This window comes from Hippopotamus amphibius, chromosome 7, assembly GCF_030028045.1.
Source record: "Hippopotamus amphibius kiboko isolate mHipAmp2 chromosome 7, mHipAmp2.hap2, whole genome shotgun sequence".
Taxonomy (NCBI): domain Eukaryota; kingdom Metazoa; phylum Chordata; class Mammalia; order Artiodactyla; family Hippopotamidae; genus Hippopotamus; species Hippopotamus amphibius.
The window spans coordinates 134,079,172-134,106,908 of record NC_080192.1 but is presented as its reverse complement, the minus strand read 5'-3'; the positions used below and the strand labels follow the sequence as shown (position 1 = coordinate 134,106,908).

General features: G+C 37.2%; 1 protein-coding gene and 2 pseudogenes across 3 annotated transcripts in view; all 3 read right to left on the bottom strand.

Moving 5' to 3' along the window:
* Positions 1–27,737, bottom strand: part of WDR35 (WD repeat domain 35) — a 63,721-nt gene that overhangs the window by 34,007 nt on the left and 1,977 nt on the right. Inside the window, exons 3-11 of one of the 3 annotated variants that reach the window (XM_057742553.1) lie at positions 22,101–22,172; positions 20,943–21,035; positions 19,621–19,749; positions 16,732–16,865; positions 13,112–13,277; positions 12,845–12,990; positions 8,811–8,936; positions 6,107–6,292; positions 2,878–2,938 (exon numbers count right to left, since the gene is read on the bottom strand). In XM_057742553.1, the coding sequence (XP_057598536.1) occupies positions 2,878–2,938; positions 6,107–6,292; positions 8,811–8,936; positions 12,845–12,990; positions 13,112–13,277; positions 16,732–16,865; positions 19,621–19,749; positions 20,943–21,035; positions 22,101–22,172 (1,113 nt within the window). The remainder of the gene's footprint in view (positions 1–2,877; positions 2,939–6,106; positions 6,293–8,810; positions 8,937–12,844; positions 12,991–13,111; positions 13,278–16,731; positions 16,866–19,620; positions 19,750–20,942; positions 21,036–22,100; positions 22,173–27,737) is intronic. The other 2 variants (XM_057742555.1, XM_057742556.1) reach the window with 2 other exon arrangements.
* LOC130856775 (tubulin polyglutamylase complex subunit 2-like) lies at positions 15,385–16,312 on the bottom strand (annotated as a pseudogene).
* Positions 23,783–25,608, bottom strand: LOC130856774 (E3 ubiquitin-protein ligase RNFT1-like; annotated as a pseudogene).

Here is a 27,737-nt window from a genome sequence, read left to right as displayed (position 1 = left end):
TTTTAACAGATTGAATATTTTAGGAAAAAAACACAACCAGGATAAAAGCAGCCGGTGTCTTTCCCAACAATTCAATATCCCGAAAGAAAAAATTTGAAATATCTAGAAAGACTGGGAAAAAATTTTAAAGAAAATAATTATGCTTCTATTAATTGACGCTTGTAACACTAATAGGTAATAGTTACTAGCTAAGCAAGGATGTAAAATAATTCAAAACAACCTAGGAATTCACATATGAGTAAAACCTGCTTGTAATAGTTTAATGCTGCGGCCTGAAATAAATGTCTACATCTGTAATGTTCCCCCACTTTCCTACCTATTCATTTCTCAGCCCTTTAAAGAGCTGGTAAACTGAAATTGCACTGAACTGTTTTCATCAAATTGCCTCTCTCTGGCCTATATAGAAGACTCAGTGCACATGCTACCGGCCATCACAGAAAGCTCCTACGTGCTCCCCCCAAAACGGCTGCAGCACAGGTACTTGGTACTTTTCAGGCACTTTTCATGCCTTCATTCCTCCACAAATGCTGTTTCCTCTCCTTAAAATGTCACCTGAAGAAATATCTCTCCTTCAGAACTCAGCTCAAATGAAACCTTCTCTAAGTAGAAAAGATGTCCCTAACATCATTGTGCGCCGATATCCACTTATCCGGCACCTAACACAATAATACCTAGCACACAGCAGGGGAGCAATCATTATTGTTCAGTAGATTAACTATATTTTAATGATCTGTTTAGACATCCTACAGGAAATGTCAGAATTAATTTCTTATACTCCCAGCACCCAGTACAGTACCTGAAACAGTATGTACTCACTGATGGCTTGCTAAATAAATAGATTCTAATTTAAATATTCTCATATATTCAATAAACACTTGCTATGGGGCAAGTACAGTGTTAGGCAGTGGGGACACAGAAATGAATATACGTAGTTAGATCTTTAAGAAGCTCAAAAGCTTGTAGGGAAGACAGACACGAAAATCAACAATCACAGTGCAGAGTAAGTGATTTGGATAGAAGCACACCAAAGGTATTAAGGGCTCAAAGGGAGAGGCTCCCCAAATGGTACCGAACTCCCACATGTGCAGTACAACAGAGCCCCACAAACTAAACTTCTGTAAGATACATAATGTTCTTTTTAAAAGTTTCTACAGAGATTTTCAAGAAGAGTAGATGACAAATTACACTTCCTAGAACATCAGTTATTTTAGCCTCCAGTCCTCATGAAAATTTGGCATAGAAACTTAAAAAAGGAATTTTACAGGATATGTATGAAACAAAAATGTTGAGTCTTTGGCTGAGTTTACTGCAGACCAGTGAAAGAACTGTTTGTTAAAATTTCAGCCAGTGAGACCGCAAAAAAAAAAAAAAAAAAAAAAGGTTCAAAACTCAAAAATACAAATAATAATGCCCTCAAGCATTTGCCATTTTATGAAGGTAAAGGATTTATATCTGGCTTTATTAAAACATAGACTGCCTGTGATTAAAATCACTTTGAGGCTAACCCTATCATCATTATGATTCTATGTTAAAGCTTTTGATATAAAAAGAAAAAGCACACAATCTGAAGATTAACAGAATTCATCCCTTAGATTTAAGACTATTATATTTCTAATAAGTAGGAGATACTCATGTGATAAGAGTCTGTAATAATTTTAAGCTAAGGAACACTAACATTAACAAAGCACAGTAACTTTTTTTTTTTTTTTACTTTTTAAAAAAATTTTTATTGAAGTATAGTTGATTCACAATGTTGTGTTAGTTTCAGGTTTACAGCAAAATGATTCAGTTAAACATATATGTATATATATGTATTCTTTTAACAAAGCGCACTAACATTTATATATATATAGAGAGAGAGAGAGAGAGAGAAACATATAAATATAACTAACAGTGAACATAAGAAGTTGAAAGTTTCAGTGTTTAAAAGCAAGTTCCCAAGACCCTAAACACAGAGTATAAAATCTTTGAGGCCAGTAAGTATTTTTCACATTTGCTTGTATCACCCAAAGATCTTAGCAAAATACTTAGAAGGCAGACTTTAACATTTGATTGTTAAGGCTGAATGTGAGATCTAAAAAAGAAAAGGACTAGTTTTCAGATTCAGAAAATAATTCAATGGGTTTTCAGTTTTTGAAACCTACTATTTTTTCTAACACCATATCCAATAAACTACCATATGCTTTAAAAGAAAAACATTATTTTGGAAATTACAGTGAAATGTCAACAAAGTATCTGATAACAATTTTTGAAAAAATACTAAATAATATTTGGAATTTTTTATGGTTATTTTCACAGCTATCAGATGGAGGGAATGGTAAATCTAAAGAAACAAATGTCTTCTGAAAACAAAAAAGTCAGAATTTGACTTCTCCCTATTAACAGACTGATTTCATCAGAAAAATCTGGACAGGGCAAACTCACGTTAACAAGCAGCTGAAGTGTTTTTTATGGAAGAGAGGTATTTACAAGCAGTTTATTAATAATAAAAATGGTTTCGTGGCAAAATTCTTTCTATAATCCTCAGTTCATTACATACTAATCATTACGTTGGATACCAAATCTCATACAATTATATTTCCCATTTAAAACAAATGACGGCAGTATAGCAGTCATGAGATTATTGTGAATTTTAGATAAATTTATTCTTTATTGTATTAAGCAGGATCCTTCTGAGAGTGAGATGGGGCATTACTAATAATTTTACCATGACAACAGGCATAGAGTGGTACTGAACCTGAACGTGGCAAACCAGGAAGTATGTTCATCCTTGTTTTAGAGAACATCGTTCTAATTAACAATACCAATGTTACATTTTAAAATTAGTTTACAAACAAGACTTGATTAAAGGGGGAGTAAATATTAACACTTCCTTACCAAGATCAATGTATTTGGGATCCAGAGGTGTGCCAATAGAATTACAAAGAACTAACACAAACTGTGAACAAATAAAACAAAAAGTATCAAAACTCCTGCTTATGTACAATAAAAGCAATGATGTTTAACACAGCATGCTTCTCTCTTTTTCAAGTACCACTAACATGGAAAGAATTGATAAAACTGAATACAAAGAACAGCAAAGATAATTTACAGCACAAAAGTAAAGAAATATGAACTAAAATTAAACTAAAGCTGATTTGTTAATATAGTGGAACACTGGTTTTTAAGAGACCATTTAAGAAACACAAGTACACTGGCTACTTTTCATTATTTATACTTCTAAAATTCGTGATCAGCTCTAATCTCAAAATTCATTTTTATCCTGTAACCAGGTATATAAGAGCTAACTTAATTTGTTACCGTTGCACCAAATGTTTCCATCTCGTTTTCCTCCTTTGAAGCAATATATAAATGATATGAGAAATTCAGAAAAATTCAGTTAATTCAGAAAAAAACATAATCCAACCCAATGAAAATAACTTACAATGGCCAGTGGTTAACACATACACGAATAATTATTAATGATTGATATTAGGAAAAATAATGAAACACAAGGAACAACTGACAGATTATTCTAATGATAATTTCCTTTTTTTGCTGTTAGTCACCTTCCCTATACCTAGTACTAAGAATACTGTTTTATAGACATTTTCCTAATTAGAATAATTTCAAATAAACCAATTCTCAGTGTACTAATTACACATAGACTTTTTCTTTTCTCAGTATCTCAAGTAAAACTTAATTTCATAAACATAAACTAAATGATAAAAAATTATACTAAACTATCATAATTTACTCTTCCACTACTTACGCTTATTTACTGCCACAAAATCAAATGTTTTTACATACTTATCATTCACATGCTCATAGTTTAATGAATCAAATAAGACTTCTTACTAAAAACAGAAGTCCCCCCAACTTCCCATTTCTTGCTCTGGGTAACTACTTTCAGCTTCTGTAATTCATTCTTTTGATATTTACCTCCACAAGTGTAAGTAACATGTTCACAATGCTACTTCTTGTTTTCTTGTGTTTCAACTCTGGGCATCATGTAACCACTACCCACTGTGAAAGCTAGCCCTTTCACCCCTCTTTCCCAGCCTCCCACCACAGAGGAGCACACTCCTACCACTCCATCTTTCCACTACAGTCTTGTTAAATCAGAATTGAAGTTTTATAATGTTATTATAGTTCAATTTTTAAACAATTTTAATTTTGTAAAAAATCTAGTGAATACATCATTTTGACTCTGAAAATGTTATTCACAGCTGAGTCAAGTATAGTATGATTTATTTTCCTTTCAAGCATATTTTGCTTTCCGTGTAGTGGATAACTGCCTTTATTTTCTTCTCTTTACTCAGTTTTCTCTTTATCTATTACTAACTCAAGTCCCCAGTTATCTCCCAGTTATCTATGTCTTTCCTCAGGAGTTCAGCCACATTAAGTATTCTACGAATTTCATCCTGAATTTCTTTTGGAGCCACGTGGCCAGCTCTCATTTGATGACTCACTCCCTGGGCACATGCACTACTGTCAGCAGGTACCACCCTGCACCACTGTTGTCGGGTTACCCTGTTTCTTCCTCTCTCTTAGTTTATTCTTCATTTCGGTTAACTGTATCCTGAAGTAATTTCCTAAGTTCGGGAAGCTCAGAAGGTAAATTTCTGGTGATCTTGTACATCTAAAAAGGTCTTGGGCTTCCTAGGTGGCGCAGTGGTTAAGAATCCTCCTACCAATGCAGAGGACACAGGTTCAATCCCTTGCTCTAGGAAGATCCCACATGCGGCAGAGCAACTAAGTCCGTGTGCCAAAAAAGTAAAAATAAAACAAAAAACAAAAATAAAAAGGTCTTTATTCTACCCTCACATTTAATGAATAGTTTGCTTAAGGTATGGAATTCAAGGTGGGAAATCACTTTTCCTCAGAATTTTGGAAGCAATTATCCAAAGTATTGAGGTTGACAAGTCAAATGCCATTATGATACCTGATTCCATGAAATCTGTTCTGGAACCAAGTGGGAAAATAAGACAGGTAACATTAATTGCTCTGTTTCAACATGAGTTTCTCCACCCTTCCTTATGCTTGGTGCTCTTCAGTGCAGAGACTGTATTCTCTCTGGAGGGTAAGCCAGTCTCCCTGGTGGTTAGAAGGGTAGCTGCCCATGGGCCCAGTAGGGAGAAGGGATCCAGAAATCTGCTTCTTTATATGCCTTTTTTCCCCCGAGGTCTTCTCCTGCCTGCATAATCTCTGGTACTTGCAAATTGCTTTTCTGTTTACTTCTTCCTCCTACCAGGTACCACCATCGAGTCCTGTGTCTCTGGGATTCTGTGATATAAGCTGGTTGGTTCTTTCCTTCCTCCACTGACAGTTGAGGGTTCCACTTTGTTGGGTCTACTAAGGTAATTACCACTAAACCCCCTGCTCTCTAAACTCCAAAATTATGTTGCTGTTTCCTCTCCCTTTCTGGTCCCTATAGGCTTATGGCTTTTTAAAAAATACCTTTCCTGTTGTTTCAGTGAGTTTTAGGAGAGAACAGAGCCAAATGTGATGGCTCAAATGGCCGCCTTAAACTAAAAATTCTATACTTTTTAATGGGATAAAATAATTTATAACACAAAGACATTGGTAGTCCTTTTTTGAAAAATCTGATACTTCTGCAAATATTTAAATTGTTAGCAGACTTTTTAAAGGGCATTATTTACATTCTTTATTTTATGTTATGAGACATTGACTTTTATAGCGATATAACTCCACATAAAAGTACATTTCTGAATGTCAAAGCTACCCAAATTGTTATAAATGGCCATTGTTACAGAATTTCTGGAGCATTTGTACTAGACATCTGGTTATTCATTTTTACTTACAGAATTTTAAATTGGAAAAGGATTGCGGTATTTTAAATATATTTCAGAGACAAAAAGCTTCAGTCCCAGTCAATACAAACTGCCAATGGATTAACTAATTGGAGAAAAAAATCAGGGGACACAGAACCAGGAGTCACATAACTTCCCAAACAAAGGTCCGGACAGACATGGCCAATAGATCCAACAGTTTGCTGTACCTGCCTCTGTAGAGAGGCCATGCTTAAGAAGATCGATAACTATAGCCCAATTCCGCCAAGTAGTTAACCCATCTAAGTTCTAAGATATTAAGGAACACCTCCTACCTGAGGATGATTTTCATCAGCTTTCGTAGCCAAAATGCAGAAATCTCCACAGGTAGTAATAGAAATGAGGCTCTTCACATATTTAACATATTTCTCATTGTTTTTTGTATCCCAAAAGATAACACAGTACTCTGGACGATCAGGTCTGGTGTAAGCGTAAACTACAGTGTTTGAGCAATAACCCCACTAGGAAGAAAGGAAGGAGGAAAGTGGGGGAACAGAAGGAGGGAAGATGGGAGGGAAGAGAGATGAAAGGGAGAAAGAGCAATTAACATTCAGAAAGTCGTATTACTATTTTTCCTCCAGAAATATTGCAGATACGTGGTTTATCGGTGCCGACAAAATAAATTCTTTAGAAATGGAAGGGAGAAGGACTGAATATTCAGCTTAATACCTTTTCTCAGTAAAATAACAAATCTAAAAGTAATAAAGATAGTTAAGAAACAAAAAAAAAGTACCACAAAAATAAATTTGGCTTAACTTTCCCTATTTTACTTTGTAAGTTTTAAGCTTCAGTGGTGAAAATTTCAGATTTTTCAATAGTCAATAACAGCTGCCTGGGGGACAACAGCCAGAGTGATCTCTGCCAAAGTTCACTTCTGAGTCCTGAAGCCAAATTTCAGAAGTAGCTGCTCTGCCTTTTTCCCTCCCATCCACATTTTTGTATTTGTTTATCAGAGTCACATATGCACATAGCTTACAGTCAAATAATTCTACATGGCTTATTTAAAACAAAAACATAATGCAGGACCCCAGGGTAGCCATTTACATCGTTTTTAGCTGTAACTGTTCTGGTATCGATTTCCACATCACATGTGTATTGATTACAGAACTTAGAGCTTTCCCTCTCCTAACAAATTTACACATAATTTTGAGTAAATCAATACTGTGTTTACATTATTAACACTATTTGCTATTCAAAGCTAAGCCATGCTTACCTTTTATACTGTGATTACTTTCTAAAATAAACTGTTTAAAATAGTTTTAGATTTATACAATAGTTGCAAAAATAGTACAATGTTCCCCTATACTCCTTACTCATTTTCCCCTACTGTTAACATCTTACATTATTACTACAGTAATAATTTAGTTTAGTTCTTAGTTTGTCACAATTAAGAAACCAACATTTATACGTTACTATTAACTGAATTTGTACTTTATTCGTTTTTCCCTAATATCCCTTTTCTAATCCAGAATCCCCTTTGGAATACATTATATTTAGTCGTCATGTCTCCTTAGGCTCCTCTGGGCTGTGATGGTTTCTCAGTCTTTCCTGGTTTTTGATGACCTTGGTAGTGTTGAGGAGTCCTGGTCAGGTGCGGTATAGAATGGCCCTCAATTCAGGTTTGTCTGATGTTTTTCCCAGGCTTAGACTGGGATTATCAGTTTTTAGGAAGACCACCCCTCAAGTGAAGAGCTCTTCTCATCACATCGCACCAAGGGGTGTGTGATTAGCCATGTGACACCACCAATGATGCTAACCTTGGTCGCCTGGACGAGGTGGTGTTCGCCAGGTTTCCCCACCGTAAAGCCACTTTCTTTCCCCCCCTTTTTTTCCATACTCCGCTCTTTGGAAGTAAGTCACTAAATGCAGCCCACACTCAAGTTGGGGGAACGAGGTAGGGAACTTTACTCCACCTCCTGGCAGGGTGGTATCCAGTAAATTAGAATACTTCCAAAAGGAAGATTTGTTTCTTCTCCCCTTTGTTTATTTAAATAATTTATTGATATCAGTTTGTACTCGTGGACATTTATTGTATAATTTGGGTTACAATCCAAGGTTACATCATTTATTTTGTTGCTCCAATTGTTCCTTAGCCACTGGGAGCTCTTTCAAGCTGGCTCCCTTGTCTCTTTGGCACTCCCCATCTTTTTGTTTTCTGAGCACCTCCTGACTTTCTGGCACTGCAAGATGCTCCAGGCTTAACTTGCATTTTCCCTGCCCTACTCCTAGAGTCAGCCATTTCTCCAAGGTGCTTGACCTTTAAAAATTAGACATTTAAGTCTTCTCACAACAAACATCTTAGTAGTTTACCAGCTCAATCTCATACCTCACAGTTTGTTATGGGTCCAATGTTAAATTTAAGGTAAACTATTGATTAGTTACTATGCTGCTTATTCTCCCTTTCTCCTTCTGATCCATTCTCTGCCCTGCTTTGCCCTGCTCTGTGCCCTGGAGGCTGACTTCTATGAATCCATGACCAGGGCTACCCTGCCTTCTGCTTTCCAGTTGCTTGGCCAATAGAAGGCACCAGCAGTTGGAGAGATGGGTTGAAGTATTTACTCTCCTTCGGGAGAGCCCCTCTTGCACAGCCACAGCTCCAGTGGGTTTCAGGAACAATACTGCTTTCTCTTGCCCACTGCTGCTAATCCCTGGGTGCTTGCTGTGTCATCCTTTACTGGTCCCTTAACCCTGCTTATCCCTCTATAATAAACCCTTCATCAACTTCTCTTCAGTTACTCCTCTCAGCCATCTGTTTCCTGCTGAGGCCCTGACACTGTTGGAGTAATTTTACCAATTATACATAGTATTCCAGAAACATTTACTAGTTCTAAGGTCTTTACACTGAAAAAGCCTCCTTTCTACTGGTTTCTAAAACAAAGTGGCTATGAATATATGCCAAAAACAGACATTTTACTTCCAGCTATAACAAAATTATATAGTAAAAAAGCATCTTTTTTTACAGCTGTTCTTAATACTCACCTTATAATCAGGTCGAATATTTGCAAAATATATGAAAGAATCAACAGCTAGTGCAATTTTCAGGCCACCTCCTTCCCAAGACAGTGCAGACATCTGCTTTCCAGGAACCTTCAAAGTACCCAGATGCTGAAAAAAATAATTATATTTAACCTAAAGTATCGCAATTAAATAAAATACCACCAGTCACTTCACAGAGATCAAAAATGGTACAAAAATTCTTTCATGAAGGATTGCTATAAACTTCAAATCATTTTCCTTCAATTTTTATAACGAAAAACAAACATATGATAGGAGAAATTTACAAACTAAAGCCAAAAAATTCAGTATCAAATTTCATCAAATCTAAGAAGCCAGAGATTTAAATACGCATCTTTATTTTTATGTACAACTTAGGAAAGAAAAACACATTGCTAGTTAAAAATAGGACAACTCTGATGTTAAGATGCATCCCAATTTAGGGTTGTAAAGAACTGTGCTTCTTAGAAGCAATGAAATATTGGAGCAGTAAACTCTACCTTTAAGTCTTGCCTCTCGTTCATGCCCCAACCCACCCCCAACAGCCAACGGGATGTGGAGCCTTCTGCTTCTGCCCCTTTCCATCCTCCACTACAAATGCCTTCTTTCTTGACTGAACCATGGTAATAGCCTCCTAACTGCAATTTTTACCTTTGTCTCTTTCCTCATTCCCGCCCTTCCAATTAAATCTCCATTCTACTGCCATGACTATCATTCTAGAACACAAGTTCAATCATATCCTACTCTGCTTTTTAAAGTGTTTAATAATTTTTAAAAATCAATAGCTCCCCACCATCACATGGTCTAAAATAGTATACCATGCCTTTCCCCGCTTGCCCAAAGCTCTGTGGCTCAACGCCCTACGAGTTAGCCGTAATTACTGTGTTCTCCTCATGAGGGAACTACTGTGCTTCCATTCCTTTGACCCCTATAATATCTCTCCTGCCTGAAATCCTCCTTTCCTTCCCCCCAAGCCTCCCCTATCCTACTATTCCTTGTCCTCCTGGAGTACTCCTATGCATCCTTCAAGAGACAACTTAAATATCACTTCCTGCCTTCTTCCCTCCCTCTACGGTTCCAGAGAATTTAGACAATGAGCTGCTTGAGAGCACTAACTTTATCCTATTCACACTGATTTCCCTATCCCTTAATAGATTCTTTGGTAAACAAGTACTCAAAAAAAAATCTATCTAGCAAAGCAATTATTTCCCCATAAAGAGCTTAAAAAAAAATCTATCAAGTAAATAAATGTATCATGCATTCAAATGAATTTCTTCATATACTAACAGTATGTTTAATGGCTAAATTAGCAAATGAATAAATGAATACAAAGACTTTTAATATGGAGATAGAAAGAAAACATTTTTAATCTACGTTTATTTGACAAAATAGTATAATCCCAAGAATTTTAATAAATTATACTGGAATCCCTCACTCTTAAGCAGATATGCTCTAAAATCAAATTCAATATATTAAACTCCATTTTGCCAGGGAAATCAATGGGAAAAAAACTTTTAACCTAGGAGGGTCCACTCTATCTGTCCTGCTGCCTGTATGAAACCAGAGGGGAAAAGCAGGCTCTCAGAACATCACTCTTGGTGTTGACAACCCACACCGGGAGGAGAATAAGGCCATCTTCTAACTCTGCAAACAGGCCAGGTGATGGCAGCAGCAAGGAAAGAAAACTGACTTAGTAAGCATTCACTGAGCACCGTGGTAGGCATTTTCCCATTGTTATCGCCATTAATTTTTACAATAGTGCCATGAGGTGTTACCTTTATTTCAGGGAATAAGTTAACTGAGTCTTAGAGGTTAAATAACTTCTCTAAGTGAAACTACACTGTAGAAACGGAATTCAAAGCCAAAGCCAGGTCCACCAGACTACAAACCCCATGCTCTGCTATCCCCTCCCATGGCTGAGACCACACTGAGAAAACGAGAAGACCCCAGCCCTCAGATTCAAAAGTAAAGTCTTCCCTGAGGTTCTCCTTAAGTTTAAATCTTTAATTAACTTCCTTCCAAGTTCTTTCCAATAACATAGATCCAAGCATAAACACCCCATATATTCACTCATTCAAAAAATAGTAAGTGACTAAATACCCTAAGGAACTGTGCTAGATACTTTCAGTTACAACTATAGCAAAAACCACTTACAGTTTTCGATTTAACACATAACACGTTGATTTGCAAGACAAAGCAAAAAGGCCTTTGAACGCATGTTTTTATACTTGGAGAAGACTGAACTAACAAAAATAGCTGGTAAGATAAGATAATGATAAATAAACCAATGGCAACAAACAAAAATAACCAAAAAAGAACATGAATTTAAAAGAAAGCTGTAATATCAAGGTAACTAGAATTCAGATTTTTAATCATCTAGGAACCTTGAGAACGATGTTTTTGTTTTCCCTGAGCTTTTACATCTACCAGAAATGTAATCAGTTGACAATGTACAGAGACTGCCTGCTCCCTAGAGCGCATTCTACCAGGTGACTGTCATCATCAGCTGATACCATTGTTTACCCTCACAGAAATTATCAAAAGACACTAAAAATACTAACATACTGAAACAACGGGTACAGGCCTTGGGAAGGCCAAAAATAAATATTATTGAAGCCTGTGGTGAATTTATAAAAACCAACAGGATATCCAAAATAGACTGAATACAGTCTGAAGTTAGAAAATAAAATCAGTAAAAATTCATTAAGCTTAGTTACTAAGTTCTCATTTTCTAAATTCTTTAAAATGCAGAACATATTAATTCTCCTATTTTATATTTTCCACTGCTGCTTCCAGAAAATTCTCTTCAAATTAAATTTATTAATAATACTATTGAGAAGGATAGCATATGTATTTATGAAAACTGTTTATATTTTAATATAGCATCACCTAAGATTAATTATAAAGATAGATTTTCTTAAACTAATTGATTATTCCACAACAAATTGAAATAATTACAAGTTTGGGGAAAGGATAGACAGATGTGTATGATTAAAACCTAAGCACATTTATCATATCAAACCCCCCCAAATTAATCTGAAACAACTAAGTTACACTAAAAACAACTCCAAAACCAGCTGTAAAGAGATGCATATTCAGATCACAGAGAAAATATTCTCAATAACTCCTCCCTACTGACTTCTCATGTGAAACATCTGGTTTTCTAAATGTAAAGATTATAAAATAAATCCCACGATAAAATAAAGGCTTATAATATGACGATATTACTCAAAGACATACACCTGATAGTTCATTTTTACTTAAAATACCCGTTTTCTAAAAATGTGACAAGTGTATACCCCTTTCTCCATTCTTTCTTCCCCCACCTTACTTACTGCATATTTATTTATTTATTTGTTTGTTTGTTTGTTTGTTTATGCTCTTTATTGGAATATAATTGCTTTATACTCTTGTATCAGCTTATGAGGTACACCAAAGTGAATCAGCTGTATTTATACACATATCCCCATATCCCCTCCCTCCTGCGACTCCCCCCCACCCTCCCCGACCCAGCTCTCCAAGGAATCACCCATCATCGAGTTGATCTCCCTTTGTTATACAGCAACTTCCCACTGGCTATCTATTTTACAGTTGGTAGTATATATATGTCTGTGCTACTCTCACTTCATCCCCCTTTGCCCCCGCCCCCCCAACCCCATGTCCTCCAGTCCATTCTCTGCATCTGCATCCTTATTCTTGTCCTGTCACTGGCTTCATCAGTACCATTTTTTTTTTTTTTTTTTTAGATTCCGTATATATGAGTTAGCATACAATGTTTGTTTCCTTTCTGGCTTACTTCACTCTGTATGACAGACTCTGGGTCTATCCACCTCATTACATATAGCTGCCTTTCATTGCTTTTTATGGCTGGGTAATATTCCATTGTATATATGTGCCACATCTTCTTTAGCCATACATTTGTTGATGGGCATTTAGGTTGCTTCCATGTCCTGGCTATCGTAAATAGTGCTGCATATTTAAATGGAAAGAAAGAAAGAGAAAATCTTTGACACATTTACCTCACCAAAGGGAGTGTAAAACTGCACAGTGTTCACGTCTCTATCCTGAGTGGCGGCCTTCTGGGAGCCCGCCACAGCCAACACGCTGCCAGTGTGGTTCCACTGCATGCCGACCACATACATGGCAGTGTCAATTAAAACAGGGTCTGGTCAACAAAAAATAAGTCGTTGTGGCAAAATAGTTAGCCTAGAGAACTTTCTAATCTTAAGAACAATTAAAAAAAATTTTTTTTAATTCTCCACATTAAAAAAAGAAAAATGACATACTTTGGTCATTCTCATGTCTCATTATTTGGCATCTCCCATTGTCAAAACAAATGGCAAGGCAGGGGCAGTCTGGCTCCACGTAGCCTTCTGTGCCGTGGTACCAGTGAATTCCAGCTATGCTGATTGCTCCAGTGACATTCACCAAACAATGCAGTTTCATTTTCATCTAAATAAAATCAGTTAGTATTTTATATTTTAAAACAGAGATTAGTATAAGTAGAGCATTACAGAAAGAACACTGACAATAGAATTTAAAAATCTGGTTGTGAATATTCAAATGATCAAAGGTATACAAAAGTACTTTGAAAATAGCAAAGTGTCATGTAAAAGTTGGTTACTATCACTTCCACCGAATGGATTCATGGGATGTCTTAACCCTCACTAAAAGCAAAACCACCCCATACGTAAGGTCAGAGACCTATCACAGCTAGATCTCACAGAGCTAGAGCTTTTCTTGCGATTCTGCTACCTGAGCCTATTCTATATTGCCTTCTTTCTAGGACCTAATTTTTATCCTTTACTGTTTAAGTCTTCCATCCTTTTTACAATCTTTAGTGCCTTGCTACAAAAATATCTTTGATATCTCATGTCAACTTTGGCTCCAGGATTAGAAGGCACAAAAATCAAACTGCACATCATCCTACCCATCATCCCTCAGCTTCAATACACTGAAGCCTTGTCCTTTCCAGCTACCAGGAAATCAGAACTAAGAGCATTAATTTACCTTGAAGCAACCCAGAAGGCTTTTCTTTTTTTTTTAATGCTAATAATTTAAAATTTTAATTTTTCCTAGAACAGCATTAAGTAGTAAACAGAAAGAACGCTGTAACAAGTTGTGAGACAGACCACAGAAGAAAGGGAAAACATTTTAGTGCTTTTAATGGTACTGTTTACCTAATTTTTAGATAAAAGGCCCCACATCTTCATTTTGCACTGGGTCCTCCTACATCTTAGGTAGCCAGCCCTGCTCTTGACTGCTCTGGCCTCCTGAGGCAGGTCTCAAGCCCTTCCTCATCAGAACCCCCCTCTGTCTACAGCCCTTTGGGGGCTCTGGCCGATTATCATTGATTTGAAGGGTACTGTTGCTCTCATAGCTTCTCTGCTGCTTCCTCTGTGAAATCCAGAACTGGACCAGGACCGACTTAGAAATAACTCAGGGACTTCATGAGCACTAGAGGAAGGACACCTGCCACAGGGGAAGATAACACAACTTCTCAATCCCCTTCTAACCCTGACTTGGGGAAGAAGCCATATGCTGGAGTCTCTGATCTAGCACTGCTGATTCTTCCTTTGATGAGTTTTGGCAGGAAAATGCCTCTGGAAGACTGAACCTCAGCTATTATCCGTGACACCTTGGTTCCTCTCTATCCTTCTCTGCCATCCTGTGAACTGCTGAGCAGTGGTGAGGAGGCAGAGAGGTGGACGCTCTTGTCAACAGTGATTTCATCCAAACCCTTCATGAAGAGTCCTGGGAAAGCAATGCTTGGGAGGTTTCATTTGGTTTCAGTTTGGTTTTAATGGTACAGCAGAGTCCTCTCTTCTTTAAAAAAAAAAAAAGTGAGAAAGATAATTTTGGCAAAAGTGCAATTATCACATCACAAAATTGGAAACAAGAAACTCTGTAGGAAACTGATGAGGATGAGAAACTTTATAGTACACTGAAAATGAGCAAAGCAAGATTTGTTTGTGGTGAAGGATATAAAGAACATAAAAATGTATCTTCAAGATTTTTCATGGAACATTATAAACCATCAAATTAAGGTTTCAGTATTTTAACAAAAGTTAACTGATCTGAGGAAGGGTAATGCAAAAATATTCTAATGCACTGCTGCCCAACAGAACTTTCTGTGATGATAGAAATGTCTCATCATCTCTGTGCTAATACAGAATCCACTAGCCACATGAATATTCCCAATGGGGCTACTATAATTAAGGAACTGAATTTTTAATATGGCTTAAATTTAGCTGCTTTAAAAAGCAGCTATCAATTAAACAGCATAGTTCTAATGTCTCATAGGTCAAAACCAGGGGTTTCTTTGGGGGACTTCTCTAATTATTGCTGAGGGGTAGGGGGCTGGGAGTAGAAAGAGAATTAAGCTCTTAACAGATCTACTTAGTCACTTACACAAGACCTTACATTCTCCACAGCTTCCAGAGGCAGTAGGTGGCACAGCCTGCTGTAAGGGGTGTGAGGGAGGGATTCTCGGGGAGACCTGAGTATGCCCTTCCAACTCCTGGCTCAGGCCAATGGGAGTAAGAGGCCTAGGGTTTTGTCACTCAGATGGAGAGAGGACTATGGTTCCACACACAGAATCTGAGGCTTGGGCCACGCCTGGGGCACGGTGCATGGAAACTGCTGCTGCGGGGCTGGCGGAGAGCTGGAGGTGGGGCGCTCGCTTCCGGACAGGGTTTCCAGAGCCAGAGGAGGATTTAGAGGTGGGAGGAGGACCCAAGGGCCCTTTCTGGCCACCTGCAGGATGAACAGGCCCTTTCTTCTTGGGGATTAAGGTCTTATTCTTGCTCTTGAACATTTTGCTGGGATCCAGCTTGTTCACAAAGGAGTCGGTCTCTTCCATGAGCAGGTTTGTGTTGTAGGCGATGGGTTTATACATGTTGAACCATTGCTTGGCCTGGGGGCTCATGCCATAGCTGGTGAAGGCGTCCTGCCACCGGGGCAGGCCCAGGTGGGTGATGAGCAGGCGATAATAGGCAGTAAAGGTCTCTGTGAGACAATGCCAGTATAATGCTCTGTCCAGGAACCAGATCTCAGTGTCTTGTGCTAATGCTGGTTTCCCTCTTTTGTAGGCAAACCTTCCCGTTCCCGTTGCAAGGATCCAGCTCAAATATCACACTGCGAGAATCAAAGTGAGGCTTCTCTGGCTGGTTCTCACTAGCTTCTTGTGTATCATCCTCCAGGTCTGCCAGAGTTGGTGCGTTAGGACGTGAGTACATGGAAGACTGGTTGAGTTGAGTCAGTTTTGAGATGCTGTTAATTGCCCTGCTGCCCAGTGGAATGGTATGTTCATCCATCTTCACATTCCACGTCATGTGGAAGCCATTGGTCATCAGGTAAAAGTTCTTCAGATCCCCAGGCAGCACACAGTTATTTTTTTGTTCCCACGAAGAAATCACATGACGTTCAGCAGGCGCCTTTTCTTTGATGGTCACCTCTGTCACACCTGGGGATGATTCTTTTTCTTTTTCCTTTGCACTTTGTCTCATTTTTTCATTGGGTACTGTGTGCAGAGGCCTCGCACACAGCACCTCAGAACAGAGCTCTTGGTGAAAAATGGCTGCACAGACACCTCAGTGGACTGTGTGCAGCTCTGCACACGACACCTCAAGATGGCCGTGGCAGGCCGTGTGCAGAGAGGCTGTGCCTGGCACTGCGATCGGAGTGCAAAAAGCACAGCTGGGCAGGCCTTGTGAGAACTCCGCCCCGGTTTTTCTTAATAAAACAAATTTTTCAACAACTGAAGAAAAAAAAACCTGAATTTTGTGTAATTAATTTCTTGATTACACAAACTATCATAATAAATGAATGTGTATACATATATGAATGATATATAAAGTAATAATACAAAGTTGTATAAATAAAAGTAAGGAATGTATATACTTACTATAAAATTCCCTTGATTATCATAAATGTGTATTTCTCCATTTGCCATTCCAAAAAGTAAGATTTTACTATCTGCAGACCATACTACATGGCATAACTGTATACCCTTAAGGTCTTTTCCCCAAATGCGATTCCCTAAAACAAACATAAAACAATTATTTCATTAAAAGTTCAAGGTCATGATTCCATAACAACTGCTCTAGAAATCTTTGTTTCCCTAAAGAGCTCTCACGTTCTTCACAGCATTCATGCATTTGTTCAATTTATTCAGTCATTAAATATTTATTGAGCACTTACTATGTGCCAAACACACACTAAGCATTTGAAATAGCAGCTCTTTCCAGCTTTCTCCATCTCTTCTAAATTCTGACTCAGGGCCTCACTCCCAATTAGCAGATAAATTCATCTTTTACTTTGGAAAGAAAATAAAGACTTTCAAAAAAGAAATCTCCCATTCCCACTTTCAACCATTCAGAACATAACTGAGTCCCACTTACCTTTTCTGCTTTGCCCCCTAATACAAAGGAAGAGGTATGTCCCCAACCAGACACCAATCTAAAGCTAATCCCTCTACCTATTCTCTGATCTAATCCCTTCTCAGCTTTGCAAAGATCTCCCTCTACTGATTAACTGATTATTCACATTTCCTCTCTTTCTCTCTCTCTCTCTTTGTTTTTCCAGCCTCGCAGTGTGGCTTGTGGGATCTTAGTTCCCTGACCAGTGAACTCACCCAGTCCTAACCACTGGACCACCAGGGTATTTCCATTTTCTTTCTCTTTCAACTCTTCTCTCTAGGCCCTTTCTTATAAGCATTTAAACATACTCAGATCTTTCTCTTCAAAACTACCACCTCAAATAAAAACAAACAAAAAACACTTCCTTCAACTTTTAAGTTCCCTTCTAACGACCACCCTATTTCTACCATTCCTTTCCCAGCCAAACTTCTTGAAAGAGTTATCCACACTGTAGTCTCTACTTCCTTACCTCCCACTCCACCCTCAGTCCAACCCAGTCTGGCTTATGTCCCTTAACTCCACTGTGGGGAAGGTGAAGCTGCGTTCATGGAGGTCACTAAAGGTCTGTTGCTAAATCCAATGGATGTTTTTTGTTTTGGGGGTTTTGGCGGGGGCGGGGGTTGTTTGTGTGTGTGTGTGTGTGTGTGTGTGTGTGTGTTTTGACCACCTCTTCCTTCCTTCTTGGTTTCTATGAGTCTGTGAACACCTGTATCTCTAAGACTTCTGCTTTTCAGTATCCACAGATGGCCCCTGGGTTTTGCATCTATTCCAATAGTTTAAACTACCATCCCTATGCTGGTGATTCCCCAAATTATGTCTTAAACCCAGATACTTCCAAGCTGCAGGAGTATATATCTAACTGTGGTCTAAATATATTTACTTGGATGTCCTATGGCATGACAAAATCAACATGTTGAAAACTGAAATCTCCCCTCAAAACCAGTCTTTTCCCACATCCTTTATTTCAATGAAAGGTACCACTATCCACCCAGTGGCAAAGCTAAGAACCTGGATATCACTCTAGACACATCCATTCTCTCATCCCCAACCCAATCAATAACAAGGTCCTATCTATTCTATCTTCTATGTATCTCTAGAACATGTCTACTTACTTCCATCCTCTGTTATCACCCTGGTTCAGGTTACCATCCACCAGAGTAATTTCCTAACTGGTATACCTGCCCCCTATCTTTCTTCCCTTTCTCCTTTCTTCATATTGTAGACACAGAAATGTTTCTAAAGAACAAATCTGACCACATTGCTCCCATTCTTAAAAATTTTCATTGGCTTTCCAATGCTCTTAGAGTTAAGTCCAAACTCCTTGTATAATTTATAATCTGCATGATCTGGCCTCTGCTAATCTTTCCAATTTCATCACATACAGCTCTTCTTCCTTTAGTATTATACTATACTAATTCTGAAAATTGTTTCAACACCCCAAACATGGCTAAGTTCAACTCCTCTGGACCTCCTCAAATGCTCTCTCTTATCCAACTTTCCTTGTGGCTAATGCCTCAGCACAGACATCACCTCCTCCAGGATGCCTTCCTTCCCTGGTCCCTCCAAGTCTGGGTTACATATTTCTTCTACATGTTGCTGCCTCTTCCCTGTCTTAGTACACATCACAAGGCATTGTAATTGCTTGGTTACTTATCCATCTCTCCTGATCGAGAGCTGAAATACTTTTCCACTGTATCTAGTGCCTAGAACTACAGCTGTCACTTTTGTAAGCATTCAGAAACAGAATTTGTTTATAAAAAAAAAATGTTTTTAACAAATTTTCTCTAATAGACAGAACTTCACACTAAAATAAAGGTACAGACTCTCAGAAGCCCCAGTGTTATTCACGAACTAGAATTTTAAAGACATAGTTTGGAAGGCTGCAAAACACAACACACAATGACATGCTCAGTTCTATGAAAAAAGGACCAGATGATCATTTCATAATATATAAAAATACTGAATCATTATGCTGTACACCTGAAACTAATGTTATATGTCAATTTTATCTCAATTTTTTAAAAGTGATCATTAGATCTCTATATACTTTTTGCAACTAAAATCTACATTTGTACAATACAGTCTAACAAGTGTAAAGATAAATCGTGTAATTAGGTAGATATATTTAAAATAACTGAAAAATTAATTCATTTTTTTCCAGTGCTACTGTAGAAAAAAATTTTAAGTAGACTTTTACTTGAACATACTTAAAAATAAGTGATTCTTAAATGTCATCAAATTGTACAGTAACTATTTTCTCTTTTAATGTTTATTTTTCTGGCAGAATGCTAACATATGATAATTAATTTAAACTTCTAAAGATCAAAAATGTCAGCAAAATCGTGATCTTAGCTCTGGATGCAAAAGTGCATTACCATCCACTGAACCAACGATCACAGCCCCATCCTCATATACGATGCAGATCTTAAGTCCGTCGGCATTCCAGCTCATACTTCGAACCACTGACTTGTTTCTGTTGTTGATCATCTCCTCATACCAAGAGCCTGTTTTCACAAAGAAAAACAAATGACAAGTCAAAACTTTCACATCTAATAAATGGTACTTCAGAGCTGAAAACATTCTGTAAAATACACTGTGGGATTTTCTATAACCTGAGACAAACTATAAAATCTTCAAATCCAACAGAATAAGATGAAAAAATAACTTAGGACTTGACTAATAATTGCTTCAAAGATTATCACAGAAAACACAATAAATGCCCATCTTTTTTTCTCTCTCTTTCTCTTTCTCACTTTCTTTCTTTCTTCCTTCCTTTTTTTTTCCCTATCAATTAAAAAATAAAACTTCATTTGCTTCTGAAGGGTCAAAACAACTGATTTTTCTCAAAGCCTGACTCTTCCCACTTGAGTACACCTCAGATAGTAACCAAGGAAAAAACAGAATAACCACAATTACTTCATAAGTATGCATAAACTGTCCAATAATTAATTACTGGCATATTAAATATAAGCGTATTATGTAAAAACTCTAGTAAGAGTGCTTGAAAACATTTTTAAACAGTTCCTATCACATTAGTGATATCGCATCACTAATGCTGAGTGACAAAAACATTCTTGTACGTGGAGCTGGAGTGAGATGTGACTTGTCTCAAGGTGTAACCAATTTCAAGATGATGGCTACAGGCCTCAAGAGAACATGTATCATGAGTTATTTTTCTGGTAATAGTGATGCATCTAAATTAATCCTTCTCTCATTCTCTCTTGTGGGCAAAATGCACAAGTTGTGAGCCAGTAGTCAGAGCTGAGATAAAGTCTGAATCCATGAAGGAAAAGGAAGCTAACTGACTCATTTAAGGAAATGAATTATTGCTTTTGATGTCTTCATAAATGTGTTTTTATCTACTGAACTAACTCCAGACACTGACCACAGAGAAACTAATTCTCATTGGAAACCTGAAAAAAAAAGGGCTATCTCAAGCAGAAACTATTCTGCCAAGAGTCTAAGTTCGGTTTCAAAATAACCAACAGTCACATAATTGACTTTCTTAATGCAAAGTCACAGTTCAAAAGAAATGAGGTTAAAGGGAAAAGTAGGAAGCCATAAATCCAGAAATATCACTCTTGTGAACTCCTACTGTTGGTTAAAAAGGGTGTATTTCAAAGATGTTATTTCCCCATCCAAATACTGTAATCCAGACTTTAATTTGTGCAAGATTAAGTAAGCTCTCCTAATATACCTTTATATAACATCCAAACAATGATAAGACCATTTTGATCACTGGTAGTCAGCTTCTGATATTGTTCATTCCATGTTACAACTTGAACAGAACCTAAAAAATTACAAGACAATTTAGAAACTAAAAAAAAGCTACAACTAATTTTAAATTTATATTTTTATAATCAACACCAAGAGCATGTTAAAATCAGTAATGTTCTTGGGCAACTAAACGGCAATGAAGAGTCTTAAATACTACTCAAAAATGTTCGTAGGATGCAGTTACTATTATCACTCATTTCTACAACAATGCATACTACTAATTTCCATGTTTATTCCTATTCCATGCCAGCTAAGGTACCAATTATCATTAACTGCAAGAGCTGCCATACATCTGATGACCGAAACAAACGTAAGTAAGATTTATCCAATTTGCCTGACTCCCAAGGATTATGATGCCCAAAGGACATCATACTAAGTACTTGACTTTCAGGGGGCGTCACATTTGTTTGTCGTTAATATGTTCCCTAACCTCTCCCCCCACACCACACCTTGTTTTCCATTCTACTAGTAACACACTCTTGAGCATATCTTAAACCTCTGAGTTATATGAACAAATGTGTTTTTTTAGTTTTTTTAATCCCTAAAAACTTTATTGGATATTTCCTAAGAACAAGGACATTCTCTTTCAAAACTATGTTACAAATTAGAAATTTTAAAACTGATACAATATTATCTCTAAACCACAGTCCACATTTAAGTTTTATCAATTGTCCAAATAATGTCCTTTATAGATACTTGTTTTTCTCATTTCAAGATCCAGTCTAGGATCATCTAGTACATTCAGTTGTCATGTCTCTTTAGTCTACTTTAATATGGGACCATAAAACAAACTCTAAAAAAGGATTATACCCTATCCATAGACAGATAACAGTATTTTTAATATATAAAATTACAGCCACTTTTTTTTCATACCTGTTAAAGATGTTATTTAATCACAAGAAAGTTCTCGAATGACTCCAGGCTGTGTTACTTATGGCTAAATAGAAATGATTCCTTTAAATATTACCATCATTTTAAATGATGTCATTTTAAATGACATTTTTGCATTAAGTAGATGGTTTCTAAATACCTAAGGATACTACTATTCAAATATGATTTGAAAATTTACACGACTCACCACTATGACCTTCAAGAGTCTGATTCATAGAAAGGTTACTAGGGGCAGCAAGACCCTTCAATTTTGCATCATCTAAAAACAAAAACAAAAACAAATACTATGGAAAATATATAAAAGTGACAGATTATAAGATTTTGACATTTCTTGCTTTTTTTGAAAGGAGTTCCTATTCCTGGATAATATTAGTTTTTCTTAAGTACGCCTTATTCTCATCTATTTTTCTCCAGGTGAAAACATGGACAATAACACATACCCCCCTGTAAAGATATTATTATGGCAAAATAAAGCAAGGTGCATAAAAGAATATTGTTTATTCAGTATATTAAATACATTAGTAATTATGATGCTCCTTACTCCTTCCCAAAAATAACAAATAGAAGTATTTATGACATACAAATTGGGAACTCTAAAGCATAAGAGGGATCAAAAAGCAAAGGCTTTGGAAACTAGTTTTCACTAGATTTTGCAGAATCTTGTATTCATTCATTCATTCAACAAATATTTATTGATTGCCTACACTCTTCTATGCACGGCGGAAGGTTCTGAATATAAAATGATGAACAAAAGGCCTCTGCCCTCAGAGAGCTTGTAGTCTATTCAGAGGACAGATATTAAATACACACTCATACACCCACAAATATATATATGCATACATATAAAATTATAAACTGCGGAAGTAAAGGTATAATAAGAGACAGTAACAGAGGGGGCTTAATTTAGATTGAAGGGAGAACCAGGGAAGGATTTCTGAAGTGATATCTAAGCTGAGACTGAAGGAGAAACTGGGAAAAGCCAAGCCAGGTAGGGAAAGAGGGAAAGTATTTCAGGCTAGGAAACAGCAAGTATAAAGGCCCCTGGGTAGAAGTGCAGAGCCTTTGGCAAACTGAAAGAAGGCCTATGTGGTTGAATTAGTGGAGAATGGCATAAGAGAAGCAGAAGTGACAGGTGCAGGAAAAATTATGAATTCTTTGCAGGAAATGCTAAAAATTTTAGATTTTATCCAAAGTGCTATGTAAGCCTTTACAGACTGTTTTTTATTTAAAGTGACTTATTCTCCTTGATTACTAGTCATACTATAGAGAAGAATACAATGATACAATAATATAAAATGTCATTTCAGTAAATCTTCCCTTAGAAAATCTGATTGTTACACATAAAATACACCATTTAAAACATTCATTCAAAAATACAAATTTATGAAATCTTAAGAATTTGTGAGAGTGGAAATTATAAAAGTTGATGCTGAAGAAAATTCTCCTTTCAGATAACACGTATCTTTAAAATAATATGAAAAATATCCTTTATTCTGAAAACAATCTCGGGGAAAAAAATACCTGAGTTCCTCTAAAACTATTAGTTCTAATTATCCCGTTACTGTCTTAGTAACATTAACAAGAATACACACATATAACATCACAATCATCTATCAAACAATCAGGACAGAATAAATGTTGTTGACACACATATTTGGTTGAACATTATTTTTTTAACAGAGGGTTCTTTCACTCATTGATTCTTTTAAAAATTGTACTACGCACTTAAGCCTTATTCTAGTATTCGAAAAACATCTGACAGAAACATTCTTCACAACTAATAGCCCTGAAAATCCATTCTACTGCCTATAGTCACAGTCACTGTAACCAAGTAAAATAGTGATATGTGATTCCACGGGTTTGCAGGACCTAACACATTTGAAAGCGTGATGAAGTAGCTCCATCTTTCCATTTGTTTACATTGTCTGAATTCACAGCTCTGCACAGCGGGCATGTTTTCTCTTTGTTAACCATTCCTCTCGACAAAATATATTCTGACAGATGAGAATAAGGTTTTGAAATTCTACTTTACATGATGAACAAAGAGCATCCACATCTGGACACTGTCTTTGGCTGGCAGCAACTCCAGAACTTGATCAGACAGAAAATACTTGCAAAACCTATCTGAAAGTTCTGATGTCCAAAAAAAAAAAAAGGCAAAAGTTTTCAATGAGGTAGAGTAAAGCCACCAAGATCCCAAGACTCCAGTGAGCTACATTACTACACGCCCCATGGCCAATAAACAAACCAAGCTGGCATGGGAACAAGCATCTGGTAATACTGACAGAATTCTTCTAAAAGCACATACCAATAACCCTTGGATTTAAGAGGCATGATGAACGGAGGCACCAATAAAAGAAGGCATTCAAAACCCATGAAGAGGAATTTTGAAATGAAATCAGTAATTTCAACCATCCAAAGTATCTCCCAGAAGCTCAAAAAGTCCAGAGGATTTAAAAAGATTAAAAGGTAATAAAGTGAGAATAAGAGAGAGAACAGAGGAGAACAGAAAACCCTGCTCAGAAACACCAGAAACCAAGCACACAAAATCTCTGAGCACCTTTACCTTATGAAAACCTGGCTGACATTGATAAATACCAGTGTTTGAATTCTGCATCCATAAAAGTTGTTAGCAGCCCGATTCCAAGAGAAACTCCTGTTATGTGCTGCACAGTAAGTCTGAGAAGCAGGACCAAAATATACGGAAGACATCTTTGCAACATTGAAGAGATGGTGGGACTCTGAGGAGCTGCTACAGGTTCTCCAGACTCCCTGGCAGGATCACCTGGCTGCCTCGCTTCTCTGCATGACTGGCTACAAATGACTATGTGCACACCCATGGGTACAGCTATGGACACCTAACCTGATATTTCTGGAGCTTGGGTTTTCAGCACACTCTTTACGTATGGAGTTGGTGTGACTTACGAACAACTCCAGAACAAAGGCAAGAAGCTTCACGCATCAATCTTGCTACATGGGCACATGAGAAGGCTAAGGCACTCTCATTGCCTGTAGTTCCTGAAGGACCATGCAGATGGCTATAGTTGCCTTGTATGGTCTTGAAAAACTTTTTCTCTAACCCAAATGTTTGCTTTAGGGCGATATCTCCTCTCAGGAGGATGAGTAGACGGCGCCCTCTGCAGCAATGACAGGAAAAGCAAGGGATGCCATCTCTAGTCGGGGTCATTACCCTCAAACCCCACCACAAGCAACTCTGGCCCAAGCTAGCAGCCCTTTAAAGACTTTTAGCAGGGAAATGACATGATCTGCTTCTTCTTTGTTTAAGATCACACTAGAAGAGGTAAGAAATAATGAAGGGAGGGACGCTGATTCTCACAGCAGCCTAGGTGAGATGATAGTGGCTGGGACTAGAGAGGTAGGTAGCAGGACACAGGGAAAGGATGGGTTCAGATAGTCTCTGGAGACAGAGGCACGCGGTTGTCGATGAAAGTGGTGTTAAGCGGCAAGAAGGGGGCTTCTAACTTGAGCAAATGGGTGAAATTTAAGATATTTATTGAAATGGAGAGAAGTGAAAGAAGAAATATGGGAGAAGGTCAAGAGTTCAGTTTTAGACAAAGTTAAGTATGAGATGCCTGTGGAAGATTCTTGCAGAGATGTCCAAGTCTGAAAAATCAGGACTGGGCTGGAGATACATATTTAGGAATCGTCACCCCATAGATGGCATTTAAAGCCATGGGAATGAAAGAATAAGTCGAAAGAGAATATAAAAGGAAGAGCGCCCAGAACCAAGTTCTCAGGAATTCCAACAGTTAGAGGAGAATCTAGTAAAGACACTGAGAACTTTCCAGAAAGGAAAGCAGAGGAAAGCAATATGTATAAATATAACAATAATTTAAAACATTTCGATTCTCTTTTTGTCTTGAAAAATAATGCTTTAAGATAGAAGGAAAGGTCAAATGCTGATAGGAACCAAAAAATGCTGTCCATTAGATTTGGAACATGAAAGTCACTAGTGAGGAAGAGAAAAGAGGGGGAAAGCAGACTGATACTCAAAGGAGAGGGAGGATTAAAAAATAATGAGGTTCCTGAGAAGGTGAGAGGAGGTGGGCTCCAGCAAAACCTGTGGAAGTTGGCCTGTGAGAGAAGAGACATTACCGCCACCCCATCTTAACCTGATATAAAATGCTGGGGGCAAACGCAGGTTCTAGTTCCTTTCCTTCTAAGGCAAGGGAGTGAAAACTGGGAATGCTGCCACAGGGAATGCAAAGTAGTGCAAGCTTTCTAGAAGGTAAGTTAGCTAAACATATGAAGAACCTTTATAAATGTACATGACCTTTGATCCAGTGAATTCCACTTCTAGACATTTATCCTAGAGAGTAATTAAAGGTTCATGCAAAGAAACATCTTCAGCAAATATCTTTAGATATGAAAATATTGTTGGAGACAATCTACGTGGAGACATCTAAATGTCCAACACTAGAACTGGATAAATTATTATATATACATTAACTTAATGGAATACTAAACAGCCATTAAAATGATGCTAATTAGTAGGTGTTTTATTGATGTAGAGGATTGCTTTATTATATTGATGAATGATAATAACTTAGCTATTTTGTAGCTAAACTCCAAAATGTGGCACTTCCAAAGCCACATCTTTAGCACAATGCAGTGCTTCAAATGTACTCAGCATGCAATAATCTGGTGATTGTTCCTGGAGGGATCTGTTGCATCGCGACTATGATCATTAAATACATAATGACCTTTCAAGAATCATCCAGCCATATTTCTCATATTTCTCTCTTTCAACATGATTTACACTCATTATTAAGTTCCAAAACAAATAATTTACTCCATATCCCAAGTCTTTCAAAAATCTATTTTCCATCTTGCTCACTAATTTCAAAGAATACTCTAACCACACTTCAAAAGTGCAGAACAGGAAAAGAAGTAATTTTTTTTCTCGAAAAGCCTTCAATATTAAATATAATAAATGCATTTCTTAATGTAATTAAAACTTCCTACATATTTTAAGCAACATAAAAAATACGTATATATATACATATGCATATGCACATAAACACACATATATTTGAGAAATATAACAGAGACAAAAATTATTTTCTTCTAACAGTTAAGAAAACTAAAGCATTGAGAGATTAAATTACTAAACATCAGAAGCCAAACTCTAATTGGTACTTAAGTATCTACCTTCCAAATCTTCTTTTATTTCATATAATTAATCTAGCACATGAAAATATTATTCTCTCTTTGCTTAGGCTGCCCATGAGCCCTCCACGCAGCGATTAAAAAAGAGGGGTTGAAAGTGAGACAAGCTAATTCCGATGGAGGATATTCTCACATATTGAGGTATGGGGATGTCATTCTGGATTATATATTATTTAACTTAAACCTTATGCTAACTAGAACAGTCTGTCTTGTAGCCTGTCACACATATCTTGTATATCTGCTTTAACCATTAAAGAAAAGTTTGCCTTGTCCAGGAGTAAAGAATGTTCATTCTGGAGGCAGAGATCAGTGCCTCCCTTCCCAGGACCTCAATGCTAGTACTCCTTTGAGGATAAGGCTCCCTTCCCAGGAGCCAAAACCTGACTCGTTGTGCAGGAAGCAAATATAATCCTTGAAGGAATGTACCCCTGTCGTGTTTGATGTTCTTTGTTCTGATAAGAGACAAACCGTGCTGAAAAACATCTTCTTCAGAATAGTTCCTCAGAACTATCTGAGAGGCTGCCTCCCTGGCTATAGTCCCTGTTTGGCTCAAATAAAATTCTTTTCTATTCCTATTATGTCAAATCTTAGCTGTGTCACTTATTTCCTATGTGACCCTGGGCAAGTTTCTCAC